At 37.8% G+C, this 19,143-nt stretch overlaps 1 protein-coding gene across 3 annotated transcripts in view; it reads right to left on the bottom strand.

The window, feature by feature from the left end:
- Positions 1 to 4,328: 4,328 nt before the first annotated feature.
- The window catches only part of tkv (serine/threonine receptor kinase thickveins), a 99,855-nt gene continuing 85,040 nt past the window's right edge, over positions 4,329 to 19,143 (bottom strand). For 2 of the 3 annotated variants that reach the window (XM_090111500.1, XM_090111501.1), the window contains exons 3-4: positions 6,775 to 6,962; positions 4,329 to 6,388 (exon numbers count right to left, since the gene is read on the bottom strand). In XM_090111500.1, coding sequence (XP_089967626.1) covers positions 5,150 to 6,388; positions 6,775 to 6,962 — 1,427 coding nt within the window. In that variant the 3' untranslated portion in view covers positions 4,329 to 5,149. Of the gene's footprint in view, positions 6,389 to 6,774; positions 6,963 to 10,959; positions 11,172 to 19,143 lie in introns of those variants that run through there. The other variant, XM_090111502.1, reaches the window with a different exon arrangement.

The raw sequence follows: 19,143 nt of genomic DNA, 5'->3' as shown, positions 1-19,143 counted from the left end.
TATATTATTATTATTAAATAAAAAACGGAACAGAATAGTATAAATCTATATTTACAAAATACAAACAGAAAATATGCATTATTTTAAATCTTGGAACTGCCGTAGGTTTGATGTATCGGTGGCCTTTGTTAGACCGCTTAGTACTTACTGTTCGGCATCCAGTTAACTCGTCACGTTGCATTTATCCATTTCTCTTTTAAATTAGCCTCTTTGGGAAATCTATAAATAAATGAGACAAATGAAAGCTAAGGAAAAATAAAATAAAATTTAATATTTATAATGTTTGTCTTTTCTAAAGTATCGATACTGTCGATATGCACCACAAGCATCACTAAAGCGACATTCGTTTGTTTATTGCAATAATATACCAGAAAGTCTTGTTTGCTGTTCAATCTATAATAGTACTAATTTCTTATGGATTAAGGTTCATTTTGACTAAATATTTGTATACAATTTTGACAAATTACGACAAGCGAAGTTATAACATAAAATATAATTAAAATAAATTAAAATAAGACATTGCCTTCATTTCGTCTGCTATCATTTTTGCACTCTTTATACCGAACAACGAGGAACAACACGTCCTAATTAATGAATAAATATGGAAAAAAGGTTTGACAGCTGACAACCGACTCGAATATTTTTCTGCGCACAACCACACTGCCCACCAGAGACTAAAGAGCAGTAACAGCCCTTTTGTGATTTTTCGTTTTATTAGTGATTCTGAAAGCGGGTTTCTTAAGCTTTCTATTGAATTAACTTACTTATTTCTAAGACTATAAGAATGGTTTTTATTTAACAGTTTTCACTTACTGCAAACGAAAAAAATTAACAATTTGGCGTGATTTCCCAACTAAAATACAGTATAAATTATACTGCAGATTAAATTTTAAGGTTTCATAACTAAAATGCAGTAAGCAATATAATTTTACAGTTCTTCTCGATAGTTTTATATTTCTGGAAAAAAATTAAAAAAAAAATTAATACGCAGTAAAATTTACCGCCATACAAGCTATTTTTACTGCAAATTAAGAAAATACAATTTATTGTCACGAACTCCCAACTAAAATGCAGTAAAATCAAAGCTTGTCGCATTTTAGTTGTGAATACTTAACATTCTTTTATCATTATAAACTGACTAACACGCAGTAAAATACAGCATTACTGCAGATTAGTTTGGATAGCATAATGACACAGATATGATTATTCCTAGCTAAAGTGCAGTTAATGTTTTAAATACTGCAACTGTGAACTAGCTATTTTTCTTACTGCACTAGTAAATTGAACACTTTTTTCTTAAAAAACTAACTAAAATGCAGTATTTTTTTGACCTTACTGCATGTTAGTTGGGTTTCTTGACAAAATAACTGATCCAAACGCAGTAATAGGGCTTTTTGCTGCATTTTACTAAGTTTAAAATGGTTTTTTTTACAAAAAAGGCTATGCAGTAATAGGCACCAAAAAGAATAAATGGCCATAATAAATTCAGTTATTAAGATATATTTTTTTTTATTGCTTTAACGTGTGAACCTATGCCTTTACAACCTTTCTGCATTCAAATTTTTTTGCTTATCATTCTGTTGACTTTTTAAAATCAATTCTTAACTTTAAATGCGTTTTACTCGAAATCGTGATTTTGCTGTTACTGCACTTTAGTGTATGGTGGGCAGCACAGCGCACAACTGAGAGCAAGTTAGGTGATCTAAACTTATCATTGACACGTGGGCCACGCCCACATCACACTTCTATCTACTTTACTGTTCTGTGAATTCAACAGACATATTGTCCTACAAATTGCGTAATAAATATTTGAGAACCGTCAAATCAAAAATTTTTATCCTTGTTACCTCTGTAAGCTACCACAATCGAGAGTTTCGTTCATGAAATTATTGGGCATCTCATCAAAATAAAGCTACTCACGAAAAATTAGCTTGATAGTAATCACTTGCAAAAATGGGCGATGTATCCCGGACTATATATATAGCCTATATAATGTAATAGGGTATAAAATAGTCAAATTATCAAACTAATCTCAGATACCAATCACATGACAAAATTACATACAAGTAAAAATCCGTCAAGCCGTTTCTGAAGAGCAATTAACACTGACACGAGAAAAACTGAAAAGTAAGTTTGCAGGAAATTAAACTAAGTTCACAATAATTGTAGGCTACATATTACCACGATCGAAGCCGGGGTAGTTGGTTAAACTTATAAAATTCCACTTGATTGATCGTCAAATGACAACAAAAAGCATACAACACACAAAATTTGTAACAGGTAGCTTGTCTACAAGATATGAATATTTTGATTAGAGCTTTTTTTGTGAAAATTTAGCTTTCCGTGTGAATAGAGCTTTTTGTGAAAATTAAGCTTTTTGTGAAAATTTAGCTTTCCGTGCAAATAGAGCTTTTTGTGAAAATTAAGCTCTCCGTGCGATGAGAGCTTTTTGTGAAAATTAAGCTCTCCGTGCGATTAGTTTTTAACCGACTTCAAAAAAAGGAGGAGATTATCAATTCGGCCGGTATATTTTTTTTATGTATGTACACCGAGTACTCCGAGGTTTCTGAACCGATTTAAGTACGTGATTCTTTTTTTGTTCGATGCGGAATTGGTCCCATAACATTTTTTTTCGGATAGGCCTAGTAGTTTTTATTTTATGAGCATTTTTGTCTGTATTCGATGACTAAATTGAAAAGTAGGCTGTAGCAAGTAACTTTGATTCACTTCCCGGTAACCGATTGAGCTGAAATTTTGTAAACGTACATGTAAATTTGATAGCGATGAAACATTATCATAACATGAAGCTGATTTGATGATGGAATCGAAAGATGGCCATAGGAACTCAGTAATATATTGACTCAACTTTATCGAGTTTGGGCTCGTTTGATTCGTGTTGAAAAATACTCTAAAAAGTATTAAATAAAAATAACTGCGTAAAAAACAACCGACTTCAAAAAACGGAAAAGTAAGAAATAAAATGATTAACTACTACATATTATCTATACTAGCGGTCCGCCCCGGCTTCGCCCGTGGTACATATTTCGCAATAAAAAGTGGCCTATGTCCTTTCTCGGGTATCAAAATATCTCTATACCAAATTTCATGCAAATTGGTTCAGTAGTTAAGGCGTGATTGAGTAACAGACAGACAGACAGAGTTACTTTCGCATTTATAATATTAATAGTATAGATAGTATGGATTGTTAAGTATGTCAGACTGTCTCTTCATCAAAAACTTCATAGGGAAGTACAAAATTTTGTAGTCTACAGGAGTGAAACCACCGGAGGAAGCAGTAGATTGATTTAAATTATGTGAAATAAAGTCTTGAATCTTCTGTCTAGTATAATACTAGACAGAAGATTCAATATAATATTACCTACAATATTATCTGAGCTCTAGCTTAATATTTGTATGATAGAATAGAAACATTTACATTTGCTAGAGAATTCAGAATATTAGAACTTTAATGTATTTAGTAGCCAATAGATGGCGTTGCTATTGATTTCAACGCGGTCGGTCGAATTATTCGACCGACACCAAGTACTAGAAAAGGCGATGTGCATTTACAAAATATCAAATATATTTTACTAAGATTTTTCATTTCATACTTTACATTTCAATGAGCTTTTAACAAAATATGTACCTAACTTTTGTTTAGCATGATAGCAAATTAATAGACTGAAATAACTTGAACTGAATTGATTTTAATGAAGTATGGCACTATTTTCGTGGCTTAGACTTTACTCATAAGTTCTAAGGCTTGGTTGCAGAACTATAACTGTCTTACCACAAGCTTCTTGCTTACTACAAAAAACTTTAGACATGGTTTAACTTTAAGCGCGGGTTCTCTTTAATCTGGTTTTGTCGTATTTCACATAGACAACTATTAAATTGACAGATCCCTGGTTTAAAGTTAGACTGTGTTTCAATTGTTTTGTGGTAAGACCTTAGTGGTAGCATCATAATATTATAGTTTTACGTGATTTTATTTACTGATGGAATTTATTTTATTGTACGTGCTTTGCCCAGTTTGACCTCGAATAAAAAAATAATTTATTGTAATAAAGTTAGGAAGTTCGATATAGTTAATAGTAATTGTATAGCTTTCTAGAGGTAAAAGAATGCTTAAAATCAGATCGGTAGTTTTTGGCACTATTTGTAAGTTATAGTTAAGGTTAATGTCAAATTTAACAGTCATGGTGCTTTTCACAGAGACAGCGAAATGGGTTGCACCAGAGCATTTTTTAGCATAGTTGAAGTTATCAAAGTCTCAATAATCATTGGGTAAACTAAAATAATTTTAGGGTAAATAAAAGTCAGCAATATTCCATATATGTTTTATTGTAACTTAACTAAAAACATGTATTAGATACTACACTAACACTATATATACACAACACTGTACATTAAATGCATCGCTGGCACTTGATTCGAACTTCAGTAATGTCTCCATATTGGAATGTAAAAAGCCTATTGTTTAAAAGAGTCGTTTGATTAATATTTCAGCTATTTGAAAATAATTCAATTTGTGTACAATCACGTCAGAATTTCATAGGGGGGTGGGATCGAATCAAGCGCGTCGCGACCGACATACAATAATACTACTCGAAGGCATCTCAAAGACTCATTCGTTTCTAATACTTTCCACGCCTTTTATTTAGTCTTTTAACACATCTCTTAAGTACAATCCCTAGAAACATCCGCCACTCACACGTATGAACACTTTCGGCTCGACGTCGGCCGAGCGACACCTCATTTGTAAAACTTATTGTCGAAATATCACAATTCACTCGACGAAAGCGCATCGAGCGTCCGTCTACAGAGCTGCCATCTATCGGAAGACTTCAACGCTGAACCCCGGCACTAATCTACATCATCGTTCGGGTCGGGCCGGCTCGGCCTATCTGTCTATTTTATAATCTTATAAATACAAAAAGTCGGCGGCCGTCCCGCCCTAAGGAACGAACTAAATATGTACAACAAAATCGACGACACCATCAGAACGAAACAGAGATTCCGGGAGGGGGCGAAACGAGTCACTGGGAGTCAATTTCGAATTCACTATCAACTTAACAATACTGAGATTTCCGGGCGGCGGTCGCGGGGCGGGGGGGGGGGGGCAGGGGCACGGGGGGCAGGGCACGGCTCACACGAGCTTGACGGCCGAGTCGGCGCGCAGGCGCGCGAGCGACTTCTTGACGCGCAGCGCCGTGAGCCTGACGGGCGGGTTGTGGTGCCAGCACTCGGCCGCCAGGCGCGCCAGGCCCGCCAGCGGCGGGCTGCGGGCCCAGCGGGGGGGCGCGGCGGGCCGCTCGCCCGCCCGCACGACCACCGCGTGCATGTCTTCGAAGCTGGGGTCGGGCGGCACGCGGCCCGCGTACGGCAGCGCGTAGGGCTCCGCGCGCCCGCCCTCCGTGGCGCAGCGCCGCCCGAGCTCCCACAGCACGAGCCCGAGCGAGTACACGTCGGCCATCTTGAACGCCTCGAAGTTGGTGACGTCGAGCCGCTCGTCGAGCACCTCGGGCGCCATGTAGCGGCGCGTGCCCACGCGCGTGTTGGGCGCGATGTCCACCTCGTCGCGCTCCGCCACGTAGCGCACGGCGAGCCCGAAGTCCGCGATGGCGCACTGCCCGTTGCGCTTCACGAGGATGTTCTTGCTCTTGATGTCGCGGTGCGCGATCGCCGGCTTGCCCTTCGTGCCGAAGATGTCCATGTGCAGGTGCGCCAGCCCGCTCACTATCGAGTACGCCATCGTCAGCATGCCGTTCGTGTCGAGCACGACCGTCTGCAGGTAGTCGTGCAGCGAGCCGTGCTCGTGGTAGTCCGTGATGAGCAGCATCTGCGTCCAGGAGCCGGTGCCCTTGATGTCGGCGGCGATGAAGCCGAGGATGTTCTCGTGTCGCATGAGCACCGTCTGGTAGATCTCGGTCTCGCGGAACCAGGACGCCTCCTCGGTGGTGAAGAACACCTTGACGGCGACCTTCTCGCCGCGCCACGTGGCGAGCCACACCTCGCCGTAGCGGCCCTTGCCGATGGACTCGAGCATCTGGATCTGCTTGGCGACGGTGCGCTGCACGAGCAGCGGCAGGCCGGAGCCGGAGCCCGAGGAGGCGTCGGGCGGCGGCGCGGGCGGGGAGGGGGGCCGCTTGGGCCCGCGGCGCCGCAGCAGCAGCCACAGCGCGGCCAGCGCCGCCAGCAGCGCCACGCCCAGCGCGGCGGCGGCCAGCGCGCCCGGGCTGGCCCCGCCCGCCGCCGCCCCGCGCGGCGCCTCCGTCACCTCGGGCGGCGGCTCGGGCAGCGCGGGGTGCAGCCGCCGGTTGCACAGGTCGCGCGAGCAGCACTCGATCACCTTCGGGTGCTGGTGCGGCACTTGCGAGCTCTTGCACTGGAATAAATAACATCGACACGTTACATACACTATATTTCACATATTAATGCTTATGGATAATAAAAAATATAATTATAGATGAATTTTCGGTTATAGAATATCATCATAACATATCATCATAACGGTAAACTCATGTATTCAATCGGAAAAATAATTTCTTTAAACGTAATTTCATAAAAATTAAGCCTATAGGTGTTACCCAGCCAAGACACTAATTTTCTTTTACCTACTTTAATTTTTTATAAAAAAATCGTATTTATTCTATAAAAACACATTTTTAGGTTATTGATACATATTGTTATTCTAGCCGTGAGAATCTGTAAATGGCTAAGAATAAAGCTGTAGATCCTCTCAAAACATAAATAAATAAAAGATCCCCTCACCTGCATGAACCCCGATTCATCCGGCGGCAGGCAGCCCGCGGTCCTGTCGAGCACGACCAGCCCATTGTCGTCGAGCACCTCCTCCACGGACACGAAGCAGTAGCCGCCGGGCTGCGTGCTGCACGTGCCGTTGGGCGCGCCGTCGGGGCACGCGCTCGCTCCCGAGCACTCGCACAGTATGCCCCGACCTGCGAAATAAACAAAGTATGGGTTAGATATTTGAAAATAGATAACACGATAAAATTCTGTAGCATATCATTGTTACAGTCAATACTAAATCACTTTTGACTGTAAAAATCAGCCAAAAACATTTTTTTTGACCAACGCTCTTAATCAAAAATGTTTTTAAAGCATAAAGCGTTTTATTATATTACATTAGATTTTAAGACATTCGTAATTAATGAGAAACCACATGTTATAACTTGTGTCGAACATCAGGAAATTATTAATCCATTCATATGCTATTTTGCATTACAAACAGGTTGAGACGAAATGAATATAAACTGTAGCCATATTTGCATTATGAAATCGTCTAGATAAGTACGTCATAACATGAAGATTATTTATTTAAACTTGTTAACAGACACATTTAAATACAATAATGATTTAGATGTAAGTATTATTTTGTTAAACCCTAATTTCTCAAACCAAAATGCTTATATATCAAAATACTTGGCCAGCGTAGTGGAAGAACCTGAAATCTCATGGGAGGCCCGTATCCTATTAGTGGGAACATATAATGCATACAACAGCTGATGATGATGATATCAAAATAAAAAGAACAACGCCGGTCCGCGCCGGCTCGTCTCAACATCTTGATGCACTCACATGCGCAAGCGCATAACACAATACTTACACCCGCAACCTGACCTAGGCAAACTTGGAGACGTGCCATACACGGAAGTGCACGCAGCCCGCGCCAGCTTGCTCGTTATGAATTAACACATACAAAGACATAACTTGTGCTGTAACGACTGTCACTCCCATCTGCAGGACGAACGAGAATTGTGATCCAAACTACTATTTTTAAACGGTTCTTCTCAGTAGAAACTGCTTTCCGAATCGGTGGTAAATGGTAAAACTATGATATGGCGAAAGTGCTTGCAGAAGAATTCTAATTGAATAAATAAATGTTTAAGTTTGAGTTTATTAAAACTTTCATGAGCTGAGTCCCACAGCTATACAGATAGCTCGATGAGCTGTATTTACGAGAAAGAATAACAAACATAAAAAAACACCCTGTCTTATTACAAACTTTCACGTTCCTAATATTAGTAGGAGTAGGATAGAAGGAACTAAGATAGCAGGATAATTTGTTTGTTCCAACAAAATACTGCAACAACAGTGATCCTATTAGACGAACTTACCCCGTCGATAGGTGTCAGAGCACAAATTCAATTACTTAGATCAAACAAAGGCTATTACGAGCAAAATGCAAATCTGGCGAATTAATCTCGTTACAACACGTGGTAGCTGGGGTTTTGTTTAATGCTGTTAAGGTTACACTATCAGGAGGTTATCATTATGTCTTCGTTTTATTTTCAGTTTTGGGAAAGTGCTGGCACTAGACGACCTATTCAGCTCTGTCATTTTTCTACACGGGAAATAAAACTGCTTTAAGACATCATGGTATTTGCTTGGTGTAACATAACAGTCTTATCTTGATGAACAGAAAGAGAAAAATCTGTTGTTCTAAATACTCATTAATTTAAACAATATTCGATATCTGAAGCAAATATGTACTTCGTTCCAATAATTGGGGATGAGAGACATCATCCTGTAATTACATTGGCAATGATAATGAATTCCAGGTAACTTGGATAATTACTGGGACACACGTTACGACGCAAGAGGAAAAACGTCACGTTCGATTCATAATTATTTTAATGCGTCATTGCGACTAATACGAAAGGATATGTATAATGTTATGATATAGGGAAAACCGTGATATGTAGTATGAACAACTGTGGTTACGGTTGTCATAATCTATCTAGTCAGATTGAACATCATATAGTTACTAAGAAATAGATCAAACTTCAGTCCGGCTGAATATCATAAAGTTAATAATAGATCAGACAGTCTGTTATTTTCATTTTCAGTTCATATCTTTATGAAAATAGTGTTTATCTCTTGTTTCATTCAATATAATATTTATTTTATATCGGTATTACAATCAAATACATCATAAAGAGGCGTTGAAAAATATCAAGAATCTAATCAACCAGTTTACTAAACTGCGTTGTTGTCATCCTGCGTATAAATAGTTGTATGTTTATATATTTTTACAGATTTAAACAACTTGTTAGAAGCATATTACTTAAATGTATCAAGGCAATACAAATTAACTATTGTCTAATAAACCGGAGAAAATAAATGCAAGCTTTATCAAACTAATTAGTAATATTGAAAGTTGAAAGTAATTGTTAAATCGATTAAATCATTACTATCAAGGTTTATTTAAGTACACAATATAAAATCGAACCAAGATTGCTACTGTCTAGACTAAAACATTTATGAAAATGAGATTCGAATAACTGGCATTCAATCGCTATGGTCAATGTAGCGGAGAATAATTTAAATTTATGAGCAGATAAATCTATTTCTCGTCTTAAATTTAAAGATATATTTAATGTTGATTTACAATTGTATTATCTATTTGAACAATGGAATACTAATGCAACTGAAGATAAAATTTTACAACCTTTACAAATTGCGTTATTGTGAAATTCTCTAAAATCTATCATTTCTCTAAAGAATCGGGACAAATTTTCAAGGGATGGAAAATATCAAGTTCTTTCAATGTAGAGAAGGAAAACAATACGATATCGAGAAGTCGTGTTACAGCTGAGAATGGCAATTAAAAAACTTATGAGGCTTGATTTATATAGTTTAGCAATTACAATCCCGCACATACGTACATTGATTGCGCGACAAATGCGAACTTCCATGTATGCAATGTCCAAGGTAGATATTTATCGCGTCTTCATGAAATTTTCCACTCCACCTAACATTAAATGCTATTTTTATATCATATCGGAGCGAGTTATTAATTCCAATTACCCCAGTTATGATAAGTCGCTAATCAATCGTGGAAACGTTTTCATTATTTTTATCGTCACCTGGATTTGTTTGTTTTGGATCATGGATATCATCAAATTCACTACTTTCATTGTCATGGATATGATCAATTTTATAATTATTTACATTCGAATTCAAATCCTTCCTTCTAATAAATTGAATATATTTTATATTTTTATTGCAGCAGTCATGTGAAAGAAACGTAGTTTCTATTTATAATAACTGATGTTTGAGCGGAGAATGAATAGGGCTCCGGTTTTTTGGCACATTCGACAGGTACCCGGCCCTTAGACCCATATAAGGGATCAGCGTGAATCTTAAAAACAACAATAGGCACCGATGGCAGGTAGGCTTTTGAGAGACGGATAGATGTGTTTACTTTCCAAAGTATTAAAACTCATCTATTTCTGATCTCTGATGTTTTAAAACTGTGGACTACTTTATCTAAATTAATTCAATTAGGAAGTAGTAACATTTTTATAATATTATGTTATTAGGCTTGTTTTCTTGTAAAGCATTTGATTAAATATTCCGATCTATATAACAAAGATCTTTGGACATAGTATTATTTAATATCCTATCCTATGGCAGATGAAAACATTACTATTTCTGAAGATTCGGCATTTTATAATTCATGGCAGAGTTTAAAAAAAAATTGTAAACAGCAAAGTATTCAATCAATCTTATAATTAAGAATCTAACGAGAAGGGATCCAATTATAAAACATCATTAGTGCTGGAATCCTAGCAATGTAAAACAGAAACGTAGCTATAATTAGATATAAACTATGCTAGTTAATAACTGATATCGAATGTAATGTGAGATACATCGTAAATGTTACAAATAAACTGGCCCTATGACGCGACTTAGCGATAAAACTGAATGAACTATTGTCACTACGGTTTATTCTTGGCCATTCGCGAGGACGTTTAGCATAATCTAGGCTTACTTACGACTCGGAACGAACTACAAAGACAGGAAACGACCCAACCTCATCCTCTAGCCATAGAACCACTCACTGGCCAACGATACCGATACACAAATGTGAAATCACAACACCAACACATAAATACAGCAATGGAGACAATCTGAGATAAAACCACGTACTCTCACGTAATCTCATGTCGGAGAAAATCCGTAGCGGTCCAGGCGAAGCGTCCGCGCTATCATTTAAATTTAACTTGGGACACCGCCGTCTGTCGCCGGCTATATTTTTACACCGCGTATAATTCACGACACACGCAGTCTCAGCAGAGGAACGTTTGACTCTAAACGCGCGCGTCTCTCGCAACGGATGCGGCGCGAATGAGTCGTGCGCGGCGCGCGGCGTCCCCCTCGGCCGCGTGTCCCCCGCGCCCGCCCCCCGCGCCGCCCCCGCTCGCGCCCCGCGCCCTCTCCGGTGCAGTATGCACTACAGCCTCCACATGGCTCGAGCTCGAAGCACGCCGGGCCGATAGCGCGCGAGCATTCATTGACTGCCGAGATAATAGCAACATTTTGTACACGTAAACATTACAACGGGGCGTCCGGCCAAATCGACACTAATCAAAAGACGCCGCGCCTGTGATCATGATTGTTTTGAAATGTATGTTTGTTTATGTGTCATGAATTTTTATGTTTTCCTATTAAACACGGCTTTTTCTTTGGAAGTCTCAAAGTGAATTCTGAATAAATGAAATATTCAATTTCACATTCCTTATCGGGCAACTATCTAAACATATACAAGAATAGTTATACTGTGTACAAAGTACTTACATTAAATTTCGACCACAACAACTGTTTTGTAACAAACACATATAAAGAAATCTTTGTTTCTAACACAAGAACTCTTATTCAAGAACGAGGAAGTCGGATAAATAAATTAATTTTCGGTACAACAGACAGAGAATATTATCTCAAAGTTCATGAACAGCTTTCATAATATACAAAATGTATCATTGTGTTATATCTACAAGATTTTCCTTGATGGATCCACGGGTGGATTACAAAGATAACAATGTCTATAGATAATATTTTTAGACACACGTGTATCATCAATTATTTCATATTGTGGCATAATAATTGCGAAATTCGTTTTATGATACAAATATACATATATAATGAGCGAACTTATAATATCTAATTGTAACTACATACATATTTGGATTTATGAAATTTTGTCGTATTAATAAAAAAAATACTAATTAAACAGATAATTAAATTTAAGCAACGACAACTGTTCAACCAAAACACATAAAATAAACAAAACACCTAACCTAACCAGACATACAAATAAATCATTTAACACAAACTAATAAGTAGCTTTGTATTTAATACCAAATTTTCTCATCGATTATCCCTATGTACATAGTATAAAAAGAACAAGTAAGTTTAATCTTCGTTCATGTACGTACACAAGCTTGACGCACGCACACATGACACAACGCCGCTCGGTTCCTTCTCATGGACCGGTCTGGTGAGGGCCGCGCCGCGCCATTGCTGTGACCGGTCGGTGTTTGTTTATACAATTATTAAAAATATCAACGTGACAAGTGATAACCCTGCGCCTCGCGAGTTTAGGTACCGCTCCTAAACACCGGGAATCGGCCTACTTCTTCTTTTTATACTATGGCTACGTATCCCTAACGCTATAAAACGTAATTGCTATGATCTAATCAACCATTAAACGATTCTTTTACTACTGGACCCACATTATTTTTAATGGCTACCGATCAAAATTATGAGTTGCACTTATCTTTATTTATCAACTAGTTAGGTTCCCGTGGCTCCGTTCACATGCACATCGTATTTTAACTATTAACTAGTATGTAACGCAATTTGTTTTCGTGACAAAGGTAGATGAACATAGTCTTGTTCTGCTCAAAATATTTTTTTATAATATTGGACCATTTTCGTTTAGTAGACTTGAAAATAGCTTTAAGCCAATATTTGGGTCACGGTATTTAAGAATTTAGAATTTTATCTAGTGTTCGCATTTAATAATTTTAGAAATATAACGAATAGGTATGGAATATACCTAGGTATAGTCTACCTATTCCTAGTAGAGCCACAGGTAGATCTAACATTTGAAACAGAGATACTGAATTCTATCAGAATCTTGGAAATATTTTCAATGAAAAAAGTTACTAATTGTTGTAATAAACCGATTTCTGTAACTAACAACAAGAAAAAATTCGCCTCAATTCCTCATAAGAAACAACAACACATACATTCCTCCATAGTCTATCACACGAAAATCGAATACCCTTTTGCATACATGTATTTTGCACATACCGCTCACGATTCACGCGAATTTTTCCCCTACTCCTAACAAATATTCGATTATTGGTACCACATTTGTGTGCACAATTTGGGCGTGCACATGTTCCCGAGGTACCGATATAATATCTCCGATCGGCCATTAATGCATCTCAAGGATGCGCCGCGGACTTTGCGCAGGGTTGCATTTCGTATAATGAATTAATGTTTTAATTGATAAAGTGGATGCCAGAATTATATTAAAACTACGCAAATTTAGAATTTAAAGACATAATCGTCATTTTCTTCATCCTATCGGCTATCGCCATGTTCAGTGACTTGCCAGTCATGAAAAAATTATCAATTAGCACGCTAATTTTCAAAATTATGTGTAAAAAAGGGTTTCGATAAAGAGAATTAGGTAATCCATGATTATTTGGACAGAGTTGAATCGTAGGGGCTTTTCTTATTAAATTTCCTTCAATCGAATACACGTTTGTTAACCGACTTCAAAAAAAAAGGAGGAGGTTATCAATTCGGCCGGTAGATATAATATATATATATATTTTTCAATTTATATTAAATCCTAGAATATTATTGTTATTGATGTGTATTAGATATAACTTGTAGTTCATTTATTTATGGGTTTTTTATCTGTGCAATCTTATCAGACACTTACAGATTAAAAAGTTTGCCCTAAATTGTATAAAATTCGTAACACTTTTATAAAACACATTTATCACTATGTGAGTGTACAATGTTATTCTTATCATCAATTAAGACTGGACAAAATGGTTGATTAAAATTTACAAGTTATCGATTGTACATCATCTTTTATTTTTAAATGTGACAAAATTGTAAGACCTTGATATGAAATGCAGTAATTTGGGGAAGCATGGCGAGAATGTTCTGAGTTATTTAACTTGACGATTGTGAAACAAGTTTATTATATAATTTTGTATAATAAAAGAGCAGACATTCTGTGACAATCAATTTATAATCAAGTTAAAAGTCAGTCATAAAATATATACAACTAGGTTTCCGCCCGCGGCTTCGCCCGCGCAGTCAAAGAAAAACCCGAATAGTCCCCGTTCCCGTGGGATTTTTGGGATTGCGTTATTTTCCCGGGATAAAAAGTAGCCTATGTCCTTTCTCGGGTATCAAAATATCTCCATACCAAATTTCATGAAAATTGGTTCAGTAGTTTAGGCGTGATTGAGTAACAGACAGACAGACAGAGTTACTTTCGGATTTATAATATTAGTATGGATTTAAATGACATAATATGCTTTTCACCAATATATTTGCTGATGTATGATAATATAATATGCTTAAGGATTTTCGTGGCACATTTTAGCTCGTACTTCAAAAAATACAATTTTGATAATGATAAAAATGCAAACATTATTTATTACCAACACAAACGCACGTCCATCATTCTGATCCAAATCCAAATTCCAAAACTTTCCAACCAAGATGCAATCACATCGAGTGCGAAAGTTGATAACTCAATCGATTAGACGCAATCGAGTTCTCGCTACCGATGTATCGATTATAATCGACTAGATTTCCGCCCGCGGCTTCGCCCGCGTTTGCAAAGGAAAACCCGCATAGTTCCCGTTCCCGTGGGATTTCCGGGATAAAAACTATCCTATGTGTTAATCCAAGTTACCCTCTATATGTGTGCTAAATTTCATTGTAATCGGTTCAGTAGTTTTTACGTCAAAGAGTAACAAACATCCATACATCCATACCAGGGTGAACCTTCAGTTCACCCCCGCGTCCGCGTTAAAATGTAGAAGCCCTTCTGGCTAACATTGAGAGACACCACACAAAAAAAAAAAAAAAAAACATCCATACATCCATACATCCTTACAAACTTTCGCCTTTATAATATTTATTAGATTAGTTGTATACACGCAGGCGAATCGGGGCACAGTGATGTATGTATTGCATCTCAGTCAATGAGATTTAGATACGAGTGCCACTGGATTGCAGAACGAATTGGAGTTGTTCCATAAACTTTAAAGAGCTTTTGATCGAATTTTGTTCCAATTACCTACCTATTATCATTGTTAGAATAAACTTTTAAAGATAGTTTTCGTGACAAGATGGCGTCAATAACCTGAAAAAGTTTAAACAGTATTTTCTGACTATGCTTCCGAAACTGGGTAGAATACTGCAGCTTGCCGTACGAAGTCGAATTATAATTTAAAAGGTAAAATAAAGTTGATCTCAACAATTCTGTTTTTTTAAATCTACTCTTTTTTATAAAAAAATACGATATCTTTCAATCACACGTACCAAACGAACTCCCCCAAGACACCCCTCATTCCACAAATCATCTCGACAAAACCAATATCATTTAACGTAATCACAGCATCCCACCTCACTTAGCTATTAACTAATAATATAATTGCTAGACAAAATAAAGTTTATTCTTCAGAATCACGTCTGAGTTTAATACATAATCCTATTAATATTATAAATGTGAAAGTTTGTATGGATCTATGGATGTTTGTTACTCTTTCACGTAAAAACTACTGAACCGATTACAATGAAATTTAGCACACATAGAGAGGGTAACTTGGATTAACACATAGGATAGGTTTCATCCCGGAAATCCCACGGGAACGGGAACTATGCGGGTTTTCCTTTGAAAACGCGGGCGAAGCCGCGGGCGGAAATCTAGTAGATAATAAGTAGTAGTAGATACATAATATTAAGGTAATAGATAAATCCCTAAAAAGACAATAAATTTTGCAGTGGTAATAATTTAAAGGCTAATCACAAACATTTGTAAAATTTTACATCCATAAAAATATTTTCACTTTTCATTTTTCATTCGACATTTCGTTTCAACTAAATATTCCAAACTAATCCTGCGCAGACGCATACCTAGTTCCTATTACACACGCTTGTCAAGTCGCATCTATCGAGGCGCGTATTATGGCCCCGCTCCCAAATCCCGGGCACAAAAAACCCCAGAATCCAGTTTGAAGGCGGCGCGCGCGCCACCCCGCCGCCATATAAATTATGCTCTAGTGCTCACGCCTGCTAGCCGTGGTACCACACTACACTACACTTGAAATTTGGATCCGTTTACGTATTGAAATCTATACTAACATTATAAAGCTTGTTTGTTTGTTTGAACGCGATAATCTCGGGAACTACTCGTCCGATTAGAAAAATTCTTTCGGTGTGGGCTATTTATAAGTAAAAGTACTGCGGGTAAAACCGTGGAGCACAGCTAGTACAAAATATATGCTCACTCCATTCACCAATTCGTGAGGTCGGAGTGACCTACGCCACGTCACGGAATGCGCGGGAGTCACGAGTCACGACACGGTAACGGGAGCAGGCTACGTGTGCACCAGCCTTGGTTAATTAGCCTACGGTTTGCTAATATATGAACCACAAAGCCAAGGGCTCTATAAACGTTCAGGCTTCTTATGTCGATATACGAGAACCACACACAAATTCCTCTTCCATTGACCACTTAGTGTGGTCAGCATGGTACCGAGTGTGGACTGTGGAGTGAGTAGTGACCCTCGCCACGTCACGGAATGCGCGGGAGTCACGAGTCACGACACGGTAACGGGTGCAGGCCTTCATTAATTAGCTAGCGGTTTGCTGATATGTGGTTCACATATCGAAAGGCTTTGTGTAGGTGGCTTGTCAAACCATGTCTTTGTAGATAGAAGTTTGAGTTAGGTGGCAGTATCGTCAGCAAAAAAGGACATAATGTTAAACATTTTTTTACTACTGAATTTATATGTATAAATATAAAGAGGTGCTACATCTATTCTGAACTTAATATACCTAACTAAGACTAACTTATATACTAAAAAAACCGGCCAAGTGCGAGTCGGGCTCGCGCACAAAGGGTTCCGTAGCAGCAAATATAATAAATTACAGTTAAATCAACCTATCTCAAAAACTATAAGAGATACTTTGATCAAACCAAAAATCGTTGAAAGAGTTAATTAGCATGCATCACCTCTATTTTTTTTAGAATTTTATACCCCGTAGTTATAAAAATAGAGGGGGGGGGACATACTTTTTACGACTTTGAGAGCTGATATCTCAAAAACCGTTCACTTTAAGAAAAATGTTTTTTAGAAAACTTTATATCATTTTAAAAGACCTTTCCATTGATACCCCACACGGGTATGTACATCGAAAAAAAAAATTTCATCCCTCAGTTACATGTATGGGGGGCCCCACCCCCAATTCTTTTTTTTACTATTTAGTGTCATATTTTTGTAGCGGTTCATACAACACATATTCCCATCAAATTTCATCACTGTAGTACTTATAGTTTCCGAGTAAATCGGCTGTGACAGACGGACAGACGGACAGACGGACAGACGGACATGACGAAACTATAAGGGTTCCGTTTTTGCCATTTTGGCTACGGAACCCTAAAAAGGCGATGGTAATAAGATCTAATAGTGTATTTTCTAAATAAAACTTAACCTTCCAAGAACTCCGTTTATGTAAATCCATACTAATATTATAAATGCGAAAGTAACTCTGTCTGTCTGTTACTCAATCACGCCTTAACTACTGAACCAATTTGCATGAAATTTGGTATAGAGATATTTTGATACCCGAGAAAGGACATAGGCTACTTTTTACCCCGGGACATAGGATAGGTTTTATCCCAGAAATCCCACGGGAATGGGAACTATGCGGGTTTTCCTTTGAAAACGCGGGCGAAGCCGCAGGCGGAAATCTAGTATTCTATAGAGGAAAGATAATTTGTTTTCTAGGTACCATTAAACTCAGCATACACTCGACGAAATTTAAAAACACATTTAACATTTGAAATCTGTACGGAGTAGATATCATAGGCTATATTTTAATAAGGCGGGGATAGTTACCTACTTATAATCTAATATCTAATATAATATATTATAAAGGCGAAAGTTTGTAAGGATGTATGGATGTATGGATGTATGGATGTTTGTTACTCTTTCACGTAAAAACTACTGAACCGATTACAATGAAATTTAGCACACATATAGAGGGTAACTTGGATTAACACATAGGATAGATTTTATCCCGGAAATCCCACGGGAACGGGAACTGTGCGGGTTTTCCTTTGAAAACGCGGGCGAAGCCGCGGGCGGAAATCTAGTTACCTATAAAGAAGAATATAGAAATAATAACTCTACTACCAAGAGATACTATCCATAGTAAAAACTAAAAACACAGCATTCCCTACTCCCACACGATATATGCCTCAAACGTAACCCAACCCTAACCAACCAGTTTTATTTATTTCAAAATCAGATAGCATACCCATCATTGGAGAGATACGGGCGTTCGTTGATAACGCGGCTCGTTATCAGCCAGCTATACACACGTACACAAACTTACGAAACATTGAACTCGTTGCTAAATATTTTCTTTCACTATAAATATCTAAGCGTATGTTATGTCCGGGTTTTGCTATCGTTGGTTTAAGAGCTTTGTAAAATAATTACATCCAGATAATTGAAAAGTAATTACATAATATAATATACTAGCGGTACGCCCCGGCTTCGCCCGTGGTACCTACATGTTTAAAGTTTAAACTATCCTATCTCTCAAGTTGGATCGAACTGCACATGGTGTGCGAATTTTATTATAATCGGTTAGGTAAGTGGTTTAGGAGTCCATTGAGGACAAACATTGTGACACGAGATTTATATATATTAAGATGTTAGTATAGAACGACGCAGCAAACTTGACACACATCATGAATATAAAAATTGTATGGCATAACTACTGAGATATACTATCTAGAAATCTAAGGGTGTTTTGCCACCAAATGTGCGAGGATGTGTAGTGAGGAATTTGTTTGTAAAGAACCAATCATATCGCTTCATTTAGATTGAAGCGTTTAGCGGTTGAAGCGATAGATACTATTGGTTATTTACAAACATGATGGAAAAGCACCGTAATGGTAGGGATCATTACATAGAAATACATATTTTCAACGTATAAAAATTTACCACCATCGTAAATTTATATAATAATAGCCCCGTCTACTGAATCCTATTCCTA

The sequence above is a fragment of the Colias eurytheme genome, chromosome 17, assembly GCF_061535395.1.
Source record: "Colias eurytheme isolate Ceu_HAF_F1 chromosome 17, ilColEury1 Martin Lab GWU primary, whole genome shotgun sequence".
Classification (NCBI taxonomy): domain Eukaryota; kingdom Metazoa; phylum Arthropoda; class Insecta; order Lepidoptera; family Pieridae; genus Colias; species Colias eurytheme.
The sequence above is the reverse complement of the archived record's forward strand: the minus strand, read 5'-3'. Positions and strand labels throughout refer to the sequence as shown.